Source organism: Dasypus novemcinctus, chromosome 13, assembly GCF_030445035.2.
Source record: "Dasypus novemcinctus isolate mDasNov1 chromosome 13, mDasNov1.1.hap2, whole genome shotgun sequence".
Taxonomy (NCBI): Eukaryota; Metazoa; Chordata; class Mammalia; order Cingulata; family Dasypodidae; genus Dasypus; species Dasypus novemcinctus.
This window is the reverse complement of record NC_080685.1, coordinates 64,834,688-64,852,239: the sequence shown is the minus strand read 5'-3', so window position 1 is coordinate 64,852,239 and position 17,552 is coordinate 64,834,688. Positions and strand designations below refer to the sequence as shown.

The 17,552-nt window shown below is 37.2% G+C and overlaps 1 protein-coding gene across 2 annotated transcripts in view; it reads right to left on the bottom strand.

The window, feature by feature from the left end:
- Positions 1-9,992: 9,992 nt before the first annotated feature.
- The window catches only part of TSEN15 (tRNA splicing endonuclease subunit 15), a 34,874-nt gene continuing 27,314 nt past the window's right edge, over positions 9,993-17,552 (bottom strand). The window contains exons 4-5 of one of the 2 annotated variants that reach the window (XM_004469093.3): positions 12,020-12,161; positions 9,993-11,496 (exon numbers count right to left, since the gene is read on the bottom strand). In XM_004469093.3, the coding sequence (XP_004469150.2) occupies positions 11,476-11,496; positions 12,020-12,161 (163 nt within the window). In that variant the 3' untranslated portion in view covers positions 9,993-11,475. Of the gene's footprint in view, positions 11,497-12,007; positions 12,162-17,552 lie in introns of both variants that reach the window. The other variant, XM_023591902.2, reaches the window with a different exon arrangement.

Below are 17,552 nucleotides of genomic sequence, written 5' to 3'. Positions count from 1 at the left end.
TTTGATTGCCTTCCATTGGTGTAGCAGTTTGATATTACTGATGAATTCTAAAAAGAAATATTGGATTATGTTTGTAAACTGATCTTTTCTTCTGGGCATATGAGATTATATTGGATTGATTACTTTATTACTTAATCAAGTAAACCTCTTGTGTCAGTAGGGTGTTGGTTGAGTCCCCACCATTTGGTGGGTAGGTACTCACAGATAAAAGGCATGGCAAAGGACAGAGTAAAAGGCTTTTAATGTTGGAGTTTCCATGTTGGAGTTTGATGCTGAAGTCTTAAGCTGGAGCCCTGGGGAGAGAGACAAAGACATTCGTCTGATAGTCTACAACTGACCCTGTGGAGAGAGACAAAGCCTAGAGAGCCTCATAGTCTACAGCTATGGAGAAAACAGAGGAACTGAGCCCAGAGGAACCCAGGAAGCCTGAATCCTCACAGACGTCGGCAGCCATCTTGCTCCAACACATGAAAATAGACTTTGGTGAGGGAAGTAATTTATGCTTTCTGGCCTGGTATCTGTAAGCTCCTACCCCAAATAAATACCCTTTATAAAAACCAACCAATTTCTGGTATTTTGCAGCAGCACCCCTTTGGCTGACTAACACAACTGGTTTCCTTCAACACCTAGCAGCTCAGCTCAGCTCAGCTCAGCTCGGCTCTTGGCACCCATATCCCTACACCCCTCCAGGTCCTAAACAAAATGCAGTTGGAGTGATTTCTAAAACAGAAGTTTGATCATGTTACTCTCTGACCTAAAACTTATATTGGGCCTAATATTTACATAATGGATACAGCTCGAGGTTCTCAGTGATCTGTTCCTGGCCTAGACCTCTAGACCTATAATTTCAAATATGGTGGCCACTAGCCACATGTAGCTCTTGGGCAGTTGTAACGGTTCTAGTTAAAATTGAGGTGTGCTATAAGCATGAAATATATACCAGATTTCAAAGAATACAGACAAAAAATTAACGTAAAATATCTCATTAATAATTTTATATTGATTACCTGATGAAATGATAATATTTTGTATATACTGATAGTAAAGGTTCTCCAGAAAAACAGAACTAACAGTATGTGCTTGTTTATATGTGTATAAAGAGAGTTATTATAAGAAATGGAGTCACATGACCATGGAACCAGGCAAGTCTGAATTCTATAGAGCAGGCTGCAGATTGGAAATTCTAGTAAAGGTGCTACTAAAGTCCTGAGTCTGAATTTGCAAGGGGAAGAAGGCAGGCTGGAAATTCTAGTCATAGTTGATGTTGAAGTCTTGAGGCAGAAATTCTTCTGGAACCCTCAGTTCTTGCTGGTAAGACTTACAACTAATTGGATGATGCCCACTCATACTGTGGAGGGTAATCTCCTTTAATTAAGGGCAATTAACTGTAGATGCTACTTCCATCTATGAAATATTTACACAGTAACTTAATTAGTATTTGACCAAATGGGATATCATAAGCTAGCCCAGTTGACACAGAAAATTAACCTCTACAATTGGGTTAAATAAAATATATAATTACAATTGATTTTACCTATTTCTTTTTACATAATTTAATGTGGATATTGGAAAATTTAGAATCACATAGGTGGCTCACATTATGTTCTAGGAATTTTCCTCACCACATCTCCACCTTGTACCCTGGCATAAATATCAGCATACTAAATGGCTAACAGTTTCCAAAAGCTAGCCATGCTATTTCATAACTTTGCTTATACAGTCTCCTTTAATTGAAGTAGAATGCCCCTTACCTATCACATCTTATCCCACCTGTGATGGTTTTAAAATATATTCACTGGGAAGCAGCTATAGGTCAAGCAACTGGGCTCCCATTTACCATATGGAGGACATGGGTTTGATCCCTGGGACCTCCTGGCAAAAAAAGAAAAAAGGTGTCCCAGACCTGTGTGGTGAGGCACAGGCCCCCACACAGCTAAGCAATGCACCAGATAGACTATCTATCTATCTATCTATCTATCTATCTATCTATCTATCTATCTATCTATCTATCTATCTATCTACCTACCTATCTATCTCCACAAACTCTTTGATATTCCTCCATTCAAAATGTGGAGTCTAAATCTTCTCCCCTTGAGTGCAGACTGGACTTAATGACCTGCTTCTGATAAAGAGAATAAAGCAGAAGTGTCAGTGTGTGAATTCTGATGCATTAGAGCTTTCCCTTTGCTATGTCAGTGTGTGAATTGTGAGGCATTAGAGCTTTCTCCTTGCTATCATTCTGGGATCATTCACTTTGAAGCCAGATGCCATACTGTGAGGAGACTCAAGCAGCCCTATGGAGAGACCCACATAACAATGACCTGAGTTCTCCTGCCAATAGGTATGTCAGTGAGCTGACTTGCAAGTGGATCCTCCAGCCCCAATCAAGCCTTCAGATGACAGCAGCCCTGGCTGATGTTTTGACTGCAACCTCATGAAAGACCCTGAGCCATAACTACCCAGCTAAGCTGTTCCCAAATCCCTGAATCACAGAAACTGTTATTATTCAGTGTTGCTGTCATAGCTCAAAAGCAGAAATAGACAGTACATAAGTGAATGGGTATGGCACTATTCCAATAAATCTGTTTATCTAAACTCATGTAGACCTGCCCCACTGCCTGGTTGTCATCCTGTATATCCTAAGGCTGTTGTTTGTACCTGCTTCTGACCTACAATAGGATTGTTGAATCATTCTGGCAGAGACTACATGAGCCACAAGCCTAAAATAATTGTTACCTGGCCATTTAAGAAAAAGTTTGCTGACCCCTAGGAGGATCAAGAATTTAAACTGAGAGCAGTCCACATGATTAGGTGTGTTTTTTTAGCCAGTAATTTCATATCTTCTCTTTTCTCAAATACTCCAAATCCTCATCACTCTCAATTGATAATCTTGCTACTTAATTCATGGAAAAAACAGAAATAATCAAAAGAACTTCTGTATTTTCATACCATTAAAAATACCAGCCTACATTCAGTCATACACACAGTCCTGCCTTTAGTCAAGTTGGATAAGTAAATACACAGGTTTAGCACAGGAAAGAATGTGTAATCAAACATTATGCTTATCAGGCAGATATATTTTGTTTAGAAATCCCTGTTGTGATTTCTCAATACAACTAAAACTAGGGATTAAAATATAATGGAGCTCATAGTATAAACATGTTGACAGGAACATGTAGCATGGAAGGAATTCACTCCTGGGGCCCAGGGACACAAGATTCCTCTTTCTATACCAAGTTGAAAGGGTGAACAGGCAGCCAATCCTTGTCCTGTCCATGATGGCAGGGATAGGACTGCGTGAGGAGTAGGCCATTTATGGACGTTTGAAAGCAGTAAGATATTGAGTTCCTACTATGTGCCAAGTATTGTATTACGTAGGGAAGATACAGTCTGATAGGCATGATAAAATGTACACTAAGGAAATTAAGTAGGTCTTAGGAGTATAAATATGCACGTTAACGATAATTAACAACTTCTATTTGCGAATGTAGCAGGATAATATTTTGATATATTAATTGATGTGTTTTCCATTCTTCAGAAATTCTTGTTACCTGTGAACATTTTCCCATACAGGCTTTCTTGGCACACTGCCTCAGGGATGGGATTATACTGCAGAACAAAAGATGCAGATTCTTGACTTTGAATTTCAAAACCTGAAATCTTGGCAAAAACAGTATGTTTGGAAGGAAAGTATATCTGGTCAGAGTTAATTTTGTCCCCCCTAAGATAAGGTAAAACTAGAAAGCTGGGGGATGTGGGGGAAAGAAAGCAAAAGCAAAGACAGTCAGCCCCTTGAGTGGGCCACTGAGTAGAGGCCTGTGTTCTTCCCCTCTGCCCTGGCCCTGGCTGGCTGAGTTCCTGCTGGGGAGGACAAATAGGTACTCCTGTTACTTTGGGGGGAATGAGAAGAGAATCTGTGCCAAGCGATTCTCCTCCCACCCCCTGCTGCTGCCTCCAGGTTCAGGTAAAGCTTCCATAGACCCGAAGCCCTGAGCATCACTCACCTCGCATGTTATAGATACAGTAGAGAATACGGCTGGCTAGGAAAACATATTGTCATATGTCAGTTTAGCCAGGTTATGGTGTTCCGTTGTTTGGTTGGTCAAACAAGCGCTGGCTTTTTGTTACTGTGAGGATATTTCATGGCTTTAAATCATTAGTAAGTTGATTGCATCTATGGTTGATTACATCAACAATCAACTGAGGAGCTTGCCTTCAGCAATGAGGGAAGTCTCATCCAATCAGTTAAAGTCCTTAAAGGGAGAACACATGACTTTAGAAGTCAGAAGGGAGAATTTCCATCTCTACTTCAGCCAGCCAGCTTCTCCTGGGGAACTCATCAAAAACCTTCATTGGAGTTCCCAGCCTGCCACCTGCCCTATGGAATTTGAATTTGCCAAACCCCACAGTCATGTGAGACAATCCCTATAATAAATCTCATAATATTTAAAAACTATATGTATTTCCTGTTTGTTCTGTTTTCCAGAAGAATCCTGATTAACAACATATATTAACAGAGAGGACTCAAGACAGGCTGAAAGTTTCCCACATGCCCATGAAGTTCAGAGACAGAACTAAATATTCCCAAGTGCCCAAAAGGAATAGCTAAAAGAGACCCAGATCTGAAAGATCTTGTGACCAGGTATTAGAAGAACACAGCAGTGACCCATGTGGACCAACCACCAAGGGTAGGATGATGCTGAATTCTACACAGGACAACATGGTCTGATGAGGACCCCTGAGAACTGATGTTCCCTCTCCTAAGATTCTCTTTCCCTGTCCCTTGCCAATACACACTGAAAGTCCCTTAGATCTATTCCAATACAGTTCAGGATCCCACACATATAAATAAAAGGAAGCTACAATGATCCTCAAAAATCCAGTCCCATTCATCTATCCATTCATTTATCCATCCATTCACCCATGTTTAACTAGCCTCCTTCCAAAATATTCACTCGGGACTCAACTAAATCCCCATGCTGTAGGCATATATACTTTCTTGTTCATTCTTAGAAAGGAAGAAAAGACCAGGACAACACAGTAAGTACAATAGCCCATGATGCATCAAAGAGGAAAGACAAGAAAAGTTTTTGGTGAGCCTAGGTCCCTGATACATAAGAGACCTTCCTTCCTTCCTTATGTCAGATACTAAATCCAGAACCCGAGCAGGAAAGTAGGAAGATGTTTGTCTTTCAAACTTCACTCTCCTCCCCAGTTCCCTAGGTTGGCCTTTTCCCACCTTAGTGGTGCTTAAGGCTCTGCTCTTCCTGCAATGTCCTCTCACTCATTTTCCATTGCAATATTAAACATTAAAATTCCCCTTAAAGGCTCATAATAGTCTGAGGATCAACTCCTTCGCCTTCTTTGTTCCCTACAGCTTATCAGTTGTTACATCCACCTCCTTACTATCTTTCCTCTCCTTTCTATTACCAGGAAATGGTAATTCTACTTCTCCTCACCTGGTAGAATTTTACTTGCCCTCCTTCTTAAAGCTGATCAAGGCCAGCCATGCTTTGGCCAGTGAAATATGGGCAGTAATGATATATGTTGCTTTTGGTAGAAGCATATTATTTGCAGTATGAGACACTATAGGACTGTCTTCTTCCTGCCATGGGAACCAACAATGTTCCAGATGGTAGAGACTCTGTCAACCTGCTTTGCACAGTAAGGAACTGACTGTCAATGTATAGGCACGAGATGTGAGCAAGAAAGAAAAATTATTAAACAATGTCACTTGTTACTGCATCATAATCTAGCCTATCCTGACTAGTATACCCAGGCTACTTTTGGGGTTCACGCACTCATTACTTCTTATCTGAGTTCTAACAAAGGCTACTATAGGTACGGTCCATACACAGATGCCAGTCCACAAAATATTGCTTGCTGCAATGCGATGATAGAAATTGAGAACAAACAATTAGAAATTCTTATAACAATTTGACTAATTTTGTGTGTTGGGTCTAAAATAAAATATCCAGGCTTCTTCCACACAAATCTAGCATTGTGCCTTGCCCCTGGGGGTACTATACACACTTGCAAATTAAATTGGATCAAAGCTTTATGATAAGTAGGATTATGTAAGATTTCAAGTCATAGCAAGCAGATCTGAGGGATATCTGGGATCCAGAACCCTTTATGTTGAAAGGAAATCATCATTTAAAAGTTTTCTGAGACTACCGTATTCTTAATGGGAGCAAAAAATTTAGCTCCAAAAAGCAGGGAAACTTTCTGAGTTCTTCTCAATTTCTTATTAAATATTGTTTTAGGTTTGGCTACAAAAGACTATAGACATGAATGTCAAGGATACAACATTATTCTTTGGAATAAAATCATCAATACATTGCCTATTAATGTGGTTTTCCAAATTATTCACAAACAGCTTAACATTTTGATACATTTGTTCAAGGGTTTATATGTATACTGTCTCTGATCCCTAAATCATTTCCTAACTATCTCCAAGACTAAACAGAGTTACCGTTTTCCTCCCAAAGTTTCTTTAACACACATTAATATATTTCTCTGCATCACACAAGAAATAGGCAGAATGGTATTCTGAAAAGAACAATGAACTAGGTATCAGGAGACCTACTTCTAATCCCCAATTACCCACTCACATGCTACTACATGAAGCCATTACTTACCCATTTGGTGCCCTAATTTCTCCATCTATTAAATGAGATAATAATACAAATCAATAACAAGCTAATAACATCAGTCCTGTTGTGCAAATCAGTATAAAGTGTACTGAAATACTTGGCAGCGAATAAAATGCTACATATTAAAATTTAGCATATATATATAATACTGTCTTGCAATGCTCTCAAATATTTTGTATACATAGATTTTCTCTTCTATAGCTAGACATTAAGCTTCTTGAGAGATGCATTGTGCAACGTACCCTCTCCAAAGTTCAGTCCTTTGGGGCAAATAATACACATAAATTGATTATTTGAAAACTGTTTATCAAAACTCATTAAACCTCTTAAGTAAACTGCATAAACTACACAAACTTCATATACTACATGACAAATGTTCATTCTATTCACACTGACAATACACTTTAATAAGAGTTCTGGCTAAGGAGAGTTATACTTGCCTGTCTGAGTTCCTTGAGGCAGAGGTCATGTCTATTTATCATTGTATCCTCACTTACCAGGTATCTAGGCACTTAAAAGTAGTTTGGCTAGTGTTGGAAGATCAATTAATAAATGAACAAACCTTAATTAAATACTTCATAATAATACCTCCTTTCAGGACCCTGAGACTTAAAATGCTGACCTTTGATTATGGTTAAACAGGGTTGGGGGAAATTTTCCAGGATAATCTACAACATTAAAATAGCACACCCACCCAATAGTCATGTGATTTCTCTATCTTCTTTCCTTAGTGAGCACAAACAGTTCTTACTCAAAGATCATTAAGAGAATTAGGCTGGGGAAGCGGGGGTGGTAAGGTACAGCTAGAACAGATATTGCCAGAAGGAAAAGAAAACGTACTGTTATTTGTTTAGAGGATACCACAATATTCTGCATATGTAAATGGTCAAGGTCGAATACGGCAGATGAATGAAGAGCTTCTGTACAGAAGAGCTATAAACTTTGGCAGTAACCACTGTGTTGTACTGAAAAGACCATGCTCCCCCACCCCCACAGGGGACGGCAATGGAAAAAGTGATCTCAGAGAGGAATTCAGAACAAAACTGCTCAGAAAGAGATGATGAGACATTATGACGTTTTACGTAAGTCATTTGGTTCCAGACTTACTAAAGTGTAAAGCTGTTTCAACCAAAAAAATAAATAAATAAAAATATTACATGAACTTTGTAGGAGACTATCTAGTTGTAGCTTATAATTGCAAACTCTGCTCTTAAGTTCTTTACAAGAGATCTATGGTGTTTAGGTACACATTCTTCTAGAGAGGCCCAGGTAGGGGAAGCAAAATAAGTTGGTCTGGGCTCACTGGACCTAGATCACCACATGTTCCACTGAGCTATCCTCATCAAGAGGGTGCACTAAACAGCAACTCCAGAAAAGAAAGGCTTAGAAGCACCAGAACAAAATCATTACCCGCCCTTTCCCTCTTTCCTGCCTCCTCTTTTATTGAAAAGTTCACATGTATTGCTGCTTCTATAGAAAAGTTCATATGTATTACAGCAGCAATTTATATTTCATCTTTACTATTTAGCTAGCACAGTATTTCAGAATTGGGGTTGCTGGCTATGTGACCTGGTCCTGAAATCCATTTAATAAATTTGGCTTTGGGAGGAAAAAATTAAATGCCTAATTTCATACAGAAAGGAACAAAACCTTAGTCTAGAAAAAAACACCCACCTAAACAGCTTTTACTTTTAAATATAGATCCCCATTTTCAACAAAGGATGAATCAAGTCACATATTTTAATGTCAGCAGAGTGTAATTTTAGAGGAATGCCAAAAAGAAAAAGGGGGTGTGAGCACATAAAATGTATTTATATTTTCATTTGTGCTATTCCCCACAGATTGAAAATAAAATTTCAAGAGCACCATTTCTTAAACTAATCCACTTCAAGTCTGGAAATTCTGTGCTTATCTAGCAGCGCCCTCTGGTGCCCCAATAAGTAATTTTAGTTTGCCTCAAGGCAAAAAGGTACTATATATATCAGCACATCTACAATCAGCATTTATGCATTCATTCATTCACCAAATACTTTTTGATACTAGATACCAGTTATTGGCATATACATGGGAGATACATATATACATATGTATTTAATTAATATTACACTTATTAAAGTGTGTATATTCCTTTCCCATTTTTAAGGGGCTCATAGTCTAATAAGGAAGACAAATATAAATGCAATTACAAAAACCACTTCATCAAGCAAGTTACTTTACCTAGTTTTTCACTTAAATGAGAGACACAGCTGGGTTGAGTCCACTGTTCTGGACCATTATTCACTTAGTTGACATCTGACTGACTTTGGACAAGAACATTTTTTATCAAGTATAAAGAGAACATTATGAAATAGAATAAACATCCCAGAGCATACAGTGGGACTGAGACCTAGTTTTAAAGATTTCTTTAAGAAAGCTCCGTTCACAGTCAGCTCCTAAAGACACTTTTGGTCTAGGGGCCCACTGGCTAACACCAGTCAAATCTGACACACTGACTCATTAAGACTGACACTTCATTCTGAAAATTCATGCTATCTTTTTAGAGGTATGAGGAAAAGTCTCAAGAGGATCAAATAGCCAAGACCCTAAGAACTGATCATAAACTGTTTTAGGGTCCTTAGGTCTGCAAATTGCACACTACAGGCACAGAAACATATACTGTTCTAAAAAGGAATCTTAAGGTTTTCTGCGGAAGCAAAGGGAGTCTGAAGGAGTTGCCAAGACCCTCCATGTAGAAAAAAGACAAAATCCAAATACCCTACCTCCATGTAGAAAAAAGACAAAATCCAAATACACTATAAAATAAAGGTATGAGGAACTACTACAGACCAAGAACTATGCTTTCTGTCATTTTGCAAGGTTCCTAATTTTTGTCATTTTACCATTCTTGTTATTGATGTTTTCTAGAGTAAATAGCTGTGAAATGAGTGTGGGACTTGTGACTTGCTTCTAACCAATAGAACATGGCAAAGATGAAAAGATGTACATGATTATGTTACATAAAATTATAAAGTCCATCTTGTTGAGAGACTCTCTCCTTTACTGGCTTAGAGGAAGCAACCCACCATGTTGGGAATTCCCATACAGTACAGAGCTGAGAGTGGCCTCCCATCAACAGGAACCAGCTAACAACCACATCAGTGAGTGGGTCCTTCCCCCAGTCAAAGCTCACATGAGACCACATCCCTGGCCACACCTTGACTATAGCTTTACAGAGGACCCAACTAACCCGTACCTATATTCCTAATGCACAAAAACTGTGATAAAATATTTGTACTGTCTTAAGCTGTGAAGTTTGTGATTACATTGTTGTGAATGATAATATGATTTCAATATAACTTTTTAAATTTTAAAACATTTTTATTATAAAACTAAACAGACCAAATAAAAACCAAAATATTGCAAAAAGACAAAGTTATCCATTTTCTGTCCTGCTATTCCACTAAAACCACAGTTAATTTTACTTTATCATTTTTTTAATATGCTTGTGTGTTATTTGCAGCCATAATCATACCCATTCATACACTTCTTTATGTCTTGCTTTTTTAATTTAATACAACATTTTTTCATATTTTTCATAATATTCATTACTAATTTGGGGTATATTTGTTTATTGACTATTCCCCTAGAGGAAGGGTTTGCAAATTACGACCGATGAATTAAATTGGGCCCAGGGTCTAGTTTTGTACAGTCCACAAGCTAAAAGTAATTTTTACATTTTTTTAAAGGGTTATAAAGAAAAAAATCAAAATATGTAACAGAGATCATATATGGCTCACAAAGCCTAAAATATTTACTCTCTTATCTATAAAGAACAGATTGGCCAACCCTTGCCCTGAGCAGGAGTGACAAACTATGATTAACACATTTGCAAATAAAGTTTATTGGAGCACAGCCATGCCCATTTGTACACATTGTCTATGGCTGCTTTTGTGCTAAAAACAGCAGAGCTGAATAGTTGTGACAAGACTGTATGGCCTACAAAGCCTAAAACATACTATCTGGCCCTTTACAGAAAAATTTTGCTGACCCCTGACCTAAATTTTTAAGTAGTTTATAATTGGGCTATTACAAGTAACACTACTTGAAATATCGTTGTGGATATAATTTTTCACAGTTTGGACAACTTAAATGGGAGCAAGTAACAAAAGTGGAATTAGTGGGTTTAGTTGTTAAAGACATTGTTAAGGCTGATATTGTCCCATACTATCTCTCTTGTAATATTCTAGGTATGATATAACAAGAGTTCTTGGTAGCCATAAGAATGGAAAGGAAGGTCCAGTACTCTTGAAGGTAGCATTTCTCTGGTCCCTGTTAACCTAGATATCTAAGTTAACCTTTAGTTCTTATTTAAAGTGAGGGATGAAAAAGCAGACAGAAGTAAACTCTCAAGGTGTTAAGGTATATATGAAATACCATTCCAAGCTAGTTACATGGGCCAAAAGGCACATGGAGAGTTGAGTAGGGAAAAGAGGTGGCAGTCTCATCGAAGAGCCAGCTGTGGTAGCAGTGAACAAAGAGCTATGAGAGTGGGATGACAGGAGAAAGACTCATTCCAACCTTCTGAACATATCCTTGGCATAAACCTGCATACAACTGTAATTACAATGTATCCATATAAGAAAGTTCTAGAGTAACTACCCTATATTTTTAACAAAAAAAACATTTTTCTATCTAGGAAAGTCTTATTCTTCAGAAAGAAAACGTATGGAATGGACCAGTGAAGTCAACCCCGACTATCTCTGCGATGAAAGAGGAAGCAGGCTGATCGGTCTCAAATCCAATCTTGTATGAATAAAATAAGCATTGGAAAGTATAGCTGTCATCTTCTAAGTGAAATATTCTGCAAAATAAACACAAAAAAGATCAGGGTGAATCTTTTCCCAGTAAATAATGTAATTTAAAAGCAAAGTTAGAAAGACATTTAATATAATTATCCCAATTATTCCAACAAAGTGTGAAATAACATATAACACACTGATTTTATTAGAATGTTCCTGTCAAAATGTCAACCAATTTAACATTTCCTAAAGACATGTTCTTTAAGTTAAAACTATTATTAGCCTTTACATTCTACTTCAGTTAGTCATTAAATAATTAAATATATAATCATTTCATGAAGTATTTTGGGTAACTATGAACTTTTCCAGAGAGTAGGAAATCTAATTATTTTTATAAAAATAACTAAGAACATGTTTCTTTGAACAAAATATAGCCATTTCTCAGAGGTATGGAAACATTTTCTTTCTTGAAGTCCTTCATATTGTGAAGGAAGCTGTATTTCTATGAATGGCTTGATTCACACAACATAATCTCACAATTTTCCCCTTTTTTCACTGTTTTTTGTCAGTTACCTCAAAACTGACCTGAGGGTCTGGCAGCATAAATCCATCAGTAAGTTTATAATAAACTATTGTGGAATCAGACTCTACTATGGCCAAAGTAAAAGACATCGGCAAATCTGGGTCACCTTGCAATTTTCGGGATGCCTTCAAGATCTCTCTTATCCTGAAAATAAAGTCACAATACATTTATAATTCATAGTCACTCAGTTAATGATAAGATAAAACACTGTAAAATCTTTGGGAAAGGGTATCCATAATGTCTAAAGAAATCTCTCATCTTCAAATATAAACACTTAAAGCTATATTTTTCCATAGAAATCCTATAAATAAGGGTTATCTATTGACTTTCTGTCCTTCTCTTTTGCACTCACCCATCTCTTCTGATCAAAGTACCTGAGAGTATCAAACTATATTTAGGAACCTAAAGAATGAGGTTCAAAGGACACTAATAGTGTTTAGGGAATCTAAATTGGCTATGGACCCTGGGTGTTCAATGTCCAACTTTCTAACTTGGTATCTTATAATAGAACATAAGTTGGTATCCTGGTCTTATTTTAAAATAAACTATAATAAATATTTTCTCCATGTTTCTAATGTGGTTTTTCAAAATTACTTTTAATGGCTATATAATATTCCATCAAGTTGACTCATAATTTACTCATTTCCTATTGCTATATGTACAGTTCTTTCAACTGGGAGGGAATCTTGATTCTTTTTAAATATTTCTGTTGAATTTTTCCAAGCATCAGAATTATTAAATCAGAATAAATATGTTGCTATGGACCTCAATATGTATTGTGACACTTGAGTTTTTAATAAAAGCTAATAGAAAAATAGAGAAATAAAATGAAATTTTTCTTTTTTGGGGGTAAAACTATATATCACACAATTAGTGTTAAAAGGATTTTGGTTTCCTTGCTAAATCTAATATCTAGTTCTTCAAATTATTTTTGGCTTTTGTTTGCCATAAACTAAAAACCCTTATTACCTACTTAATAAAGCTTGTGTTCAATAATTCAGTGAAATGTAATCACCTGAGGAATTTTCTTTAAAAGGCAAATAAAAATTATCAGTTGTTCTTTTCATTAAGCCAACCAATTCTCCAGAAATTGGAAAAAGACTTACTAGCATATTAACATTCTACAACTGAATGCACAATTTAAGACGATATTCTCTTTAGCAAAAATGTTATTTGTCCCCTTACATCTCTATTTCTAGACTCTAAGTAAAAATTCTTATGATCACTTTTCATCCATCCTATTAGCTATCAAATCTACAAAGACTCTAAAAAGAAAAGTCTCTGCTTTGAAATACTTATACCACAATTATTAGAATGATGTTCTCTCCATTGCACAGACTAGAGATTTTAAGAATAATTTAAAACAGCAATAAACTTCCAGAAAAGCTGAAACAAAATTGTTCTTCCTAAGATATCACTTAATCATCACATAATATATTACAGAATGACCATTGGTTTGTTAAAATATTATAGTCACAGAGGGATCTAGGGAAGAAGGCGATGGACTAACAGGCAGAGCTGAATGCTCTCACAAAAACAATGGAGAAAGAGCCAAAAGTGGTCCGAGGGACCTGCTTTGGGGATTAGCAGACCAGAACAGTGCTACACAACTTCCAAGAGGTCAGGGACAGAGAGACAAAGAATCTGAAACAACAAACCTGAGTTACCAAGCCTCAGTGGTAGCCAGGAAGGGCTCCCTTCTACCACCCCCAGATATTACGCTGGGGTAAAGCCACTGGCTCACTGTAGCTGACTGAGGGGAGCAGACATCTTCCTCCCTGTCAACTGTTTCAAGGGAAAGGGGAAGGGGAGTCAGGGTGTTTTTGTTCAGTAAAGTCAGCCAGCAGAGCCCATTTTGAATCTCCAATCTGGAAATTCAACACAGGAAAGCAGAGACTAAAACACCTCCATGGAAAGGTGCACTGACTAGTGCCATCTGCTGGCTGGTCTGGAAATTGCGCTCTCTGTATACAACCCTGAGAGAAAATCTGTGTCCCACTAGTGAGTCCCTGGACTGATTTTGAAAACTGGGAAATTTTAAAGACTGAGAATAAGTTGAACCAAATATCAAAGAAGAGCTGTGGGGGAAACAGGCAAAAGAGAGAAATTAGCCACTAGAGTAAATTCACCAACATATTCAGATGCCTAGACGTCAGCAAAGAATTACAAGTCGTACTAGGAAACAGGAAGAGATGTCCCAGCCAAAATAACAAACCAAATATCCTGAAGAGATATAGGATTTAATAAATTAATCAGTGAAAATCTCACAACTCTCCTATATCACTTCAAAAAGCTTAAAGAAAATATGACTAAAGAAATAAAGGATATTAAAAAGACACCGGGAGAGCATAAAGAACAATTTGAAAGCCTGCAAAGAAAAGTAACAGAGTTTATGGAAATGAAAGACATGATAGATATGATTAAAAATACATTAGAGGCACATAAGAGCAGATTTGAATTGCTTGAAGACAAAATTAGTGATTTCAAAGACAGAACATCTGAACTAGAAAAGACAGGAGAACAGAAAGAAAAGAGAATGGAAAACATATAATGGAGTCTTGGGGAATTAAATGACAACACGAAACGCACAAACATTCATGTCATTGGTGTCACAGAAGGAGTAGAGAATGGAAAAGGGCCGAAAGAATTTTTGAGAAAATAATGACCGAGAACATCCCAACCCTATGAAGGACATAAATTCAATATCCAAGGACAACACACCCCAAACAGAATAAATCTGAATAGATCTACTCTAAGATCTACTATTCAGAATGACAAATATCAGAGATAAAGAGAGGATTCTGAGAGCAGCGAGAGAAGCGCAAACCATCACATACAAGGGAAATTCAGTAAGATTAAGTGCCGATCTCTCATCAGAAACCACGGAGGAGAGAAGAAACGGTTCTGAAAGAAAAAAACTGCCAGCCAAGAATTCTGTATCTGGCAAAGCTGTCCTTCAAAAATGAGGGTGAGTTTAAAGTCTTCACAGACAAAAACTGATAGAATATGTTACCAAAAGACCAGATTTGCAAGAGCTACTGAAAAGGGGTGCTGCAGCCTGAAAGGAAAAAAAAAAAAAGGGCAAGAGATTTGGAGAAGAGTTTAGAAATGAAGATTATTAGGAAGGGTAAACTAAAGGATAAGCAGACAATAGAAGAATATGACAACAGAGTCAAAGGACAAAATGGATGAAGCAATTCAAAGTTTTCAAATAGCCTTCATATCAAAATCTAACCAATGAACCCTGAAATATGGAAAGAAGACCTTTCTTGGGCAAGAACACTCCAGGAGCAGCAAAAAATGGCACAGAGGATTAAAAAGAGTGAATTGTCAGCAGAAGTAACAGATTTCTCACCAAAGTCAATTTCTGACTGTGACTTTGAAAGTGAGATTGTTGCTGTTGCGCAGCTAATGTTGAGAAACAGACAACAGCTTCAACAAATAGAACAACGGTTATTGAGCCTGCTTCTGGGACTGTAGAGACTGTAACTGAGAAGGAAGATGGTGCTCCAACACCAGACGGCTCTGTTTTTTATCAAAGCCCAATGAAGGAAAATATATAACATGAATTATTTGAATCTTCAAAGTTTTATACATAGGGACATTTATTCTGGAGAAACAGGGCAAAACTCCTGTTTGTAAGTTTTTCAGATGAAGCATATAAACCTAAATGGTAGCATTATTGTACAGTGTTTGGACTATGCTTTGATAAGTTATGGTTTATACTTAAAATTAGAATTCTGAACAAAATGTTTTAATGTATAAATTTAATTTAATCCAAATATATGGATGGGTACGTTTTAAAGAACAAGTTGAAAAGCAAATTCTTGAATAATAAATAACTTGGTCAGGGTTATTAAAATGTGACTCATTGACTTTTGTTTTATGATAAAGGAAATAAGTGATTGCTTTCGCTCCTAGAAACTACTGTTAGTATTCACTGTTTTCCTTGCTTCTTTAGAGTAAGTTTATCACAAGACTTAAATGTATTTAATATTCACTTTGATTCAAAGTTGTGGTTTTATTACATGTGAAATCTTTGAAAGTTCAGTCAAAAATGCATGCAAAGGGAAGTGCACATGGCTCAACTGAGAGAGCATCCGTCTACCATATGGAGGGTCCAGGATTCAATCCCCAGGGTCTCCTGAGCCATGTGGTAAGCTGGCCCACATGCAGCACTGCCATGCACAAGGAGTGCTGTGCCATGCAGGGGCACCCCCGTGTAGGGTGCCCCATGTACAAGGAGTGCGCCCCGCAAGGAGAGCTGCCCGGCATGAAAAAGGTGCAGCCCGCCCAGGAGTGGTGCCACACACACTGATGCAGCAAGATGACACAACAAAAAAGAGATGCAGTGCCACCGGATAATGCAAGTGGAGGCAAAAGAACACACAGCAAATGGACACAGAGAGCAGACAAAGGGGGAGAAGGGAAGAGAAATAAATAAAATTAATCTTTAAAAAAAAATACATGCAAATGTGAACATTCTGAAGTTTCTCTTAATTCTGATTTGTGCTTACGTTTTTGGCTTTAAAGAAGTTATAACAATAGTCACTGCCTCTTTCAGTATTTATTAGATGTGTGAAGTACTGATAATTGTGACAATGATAGTTTTATTTTTCAGATTATTACTGTAGGTAGGTTAGTCCCTACCATAAGTGAGTCGTTTTTTAAATGTGCATTTAAAAAAAAAAAATTTAATGAGTGGCTTTTACAGATACACCATAATGAACTATACTGCTACATTTTTAAAAAAATAGGGGATGATGTGGGAGAGGGAGGAGGGTAGATGGGAATTCCTCATACTACTTTTGATGTAAGTGTTCTGTAATCTAAAACCTCTTTAAAAATAAAGTTTATTTTAAAAAAAGGAATATCAGGATCTTAAAAAAAAAAAAAAGGGGTATCACCTGAGTTACCGGGCATCAGAGAGGCTATAGGAAAGTTATAAAAAACCAAAATCATAAAAATCCACCCAATACCACATAGATGATTGAGGTAACTGGATTGCAAATACTGTGGAAGGGTTGGTCGATGCAATAAAAGCAGCTTCTACCTTATTAGGTATGAGATACAAAACAAAGGCTAGGGCAGATCAGTGATGAAGATTATAAGGAATGTTCCCTTTGATACTTTTATCACTGAAAAGCACAGTCATGTAACTTAACTGTCCAGGTACCCAGTATAGCCTGGACTGAAATTTCCTACTTTCAGATGAAATTATCTGACCATAAAGCACCTAACAAAGTGCAAGGCACAAGACTCTGAGGAGGGCAAAGAAAGGATTCAGTAAGACCCAGATTTTCCCACAAACTAAAGAAAAAGGGAAAGTAAGGAATTGTGCCTTGTATTTGAATTCAATTTAAATTATTTCAAAATAAGTAAATATTTATACATTGTTCCAGTGGATATCAAATTAATCATTTCAGAAAATCTTGAATCTCAGGATAGGCCATGTCTACCCCTTTAACCCCAGCCCAGCATAATTCCAGGCACTTGGTAGGTTCTAATAATTGGATTGCTGGACTACTACTATAT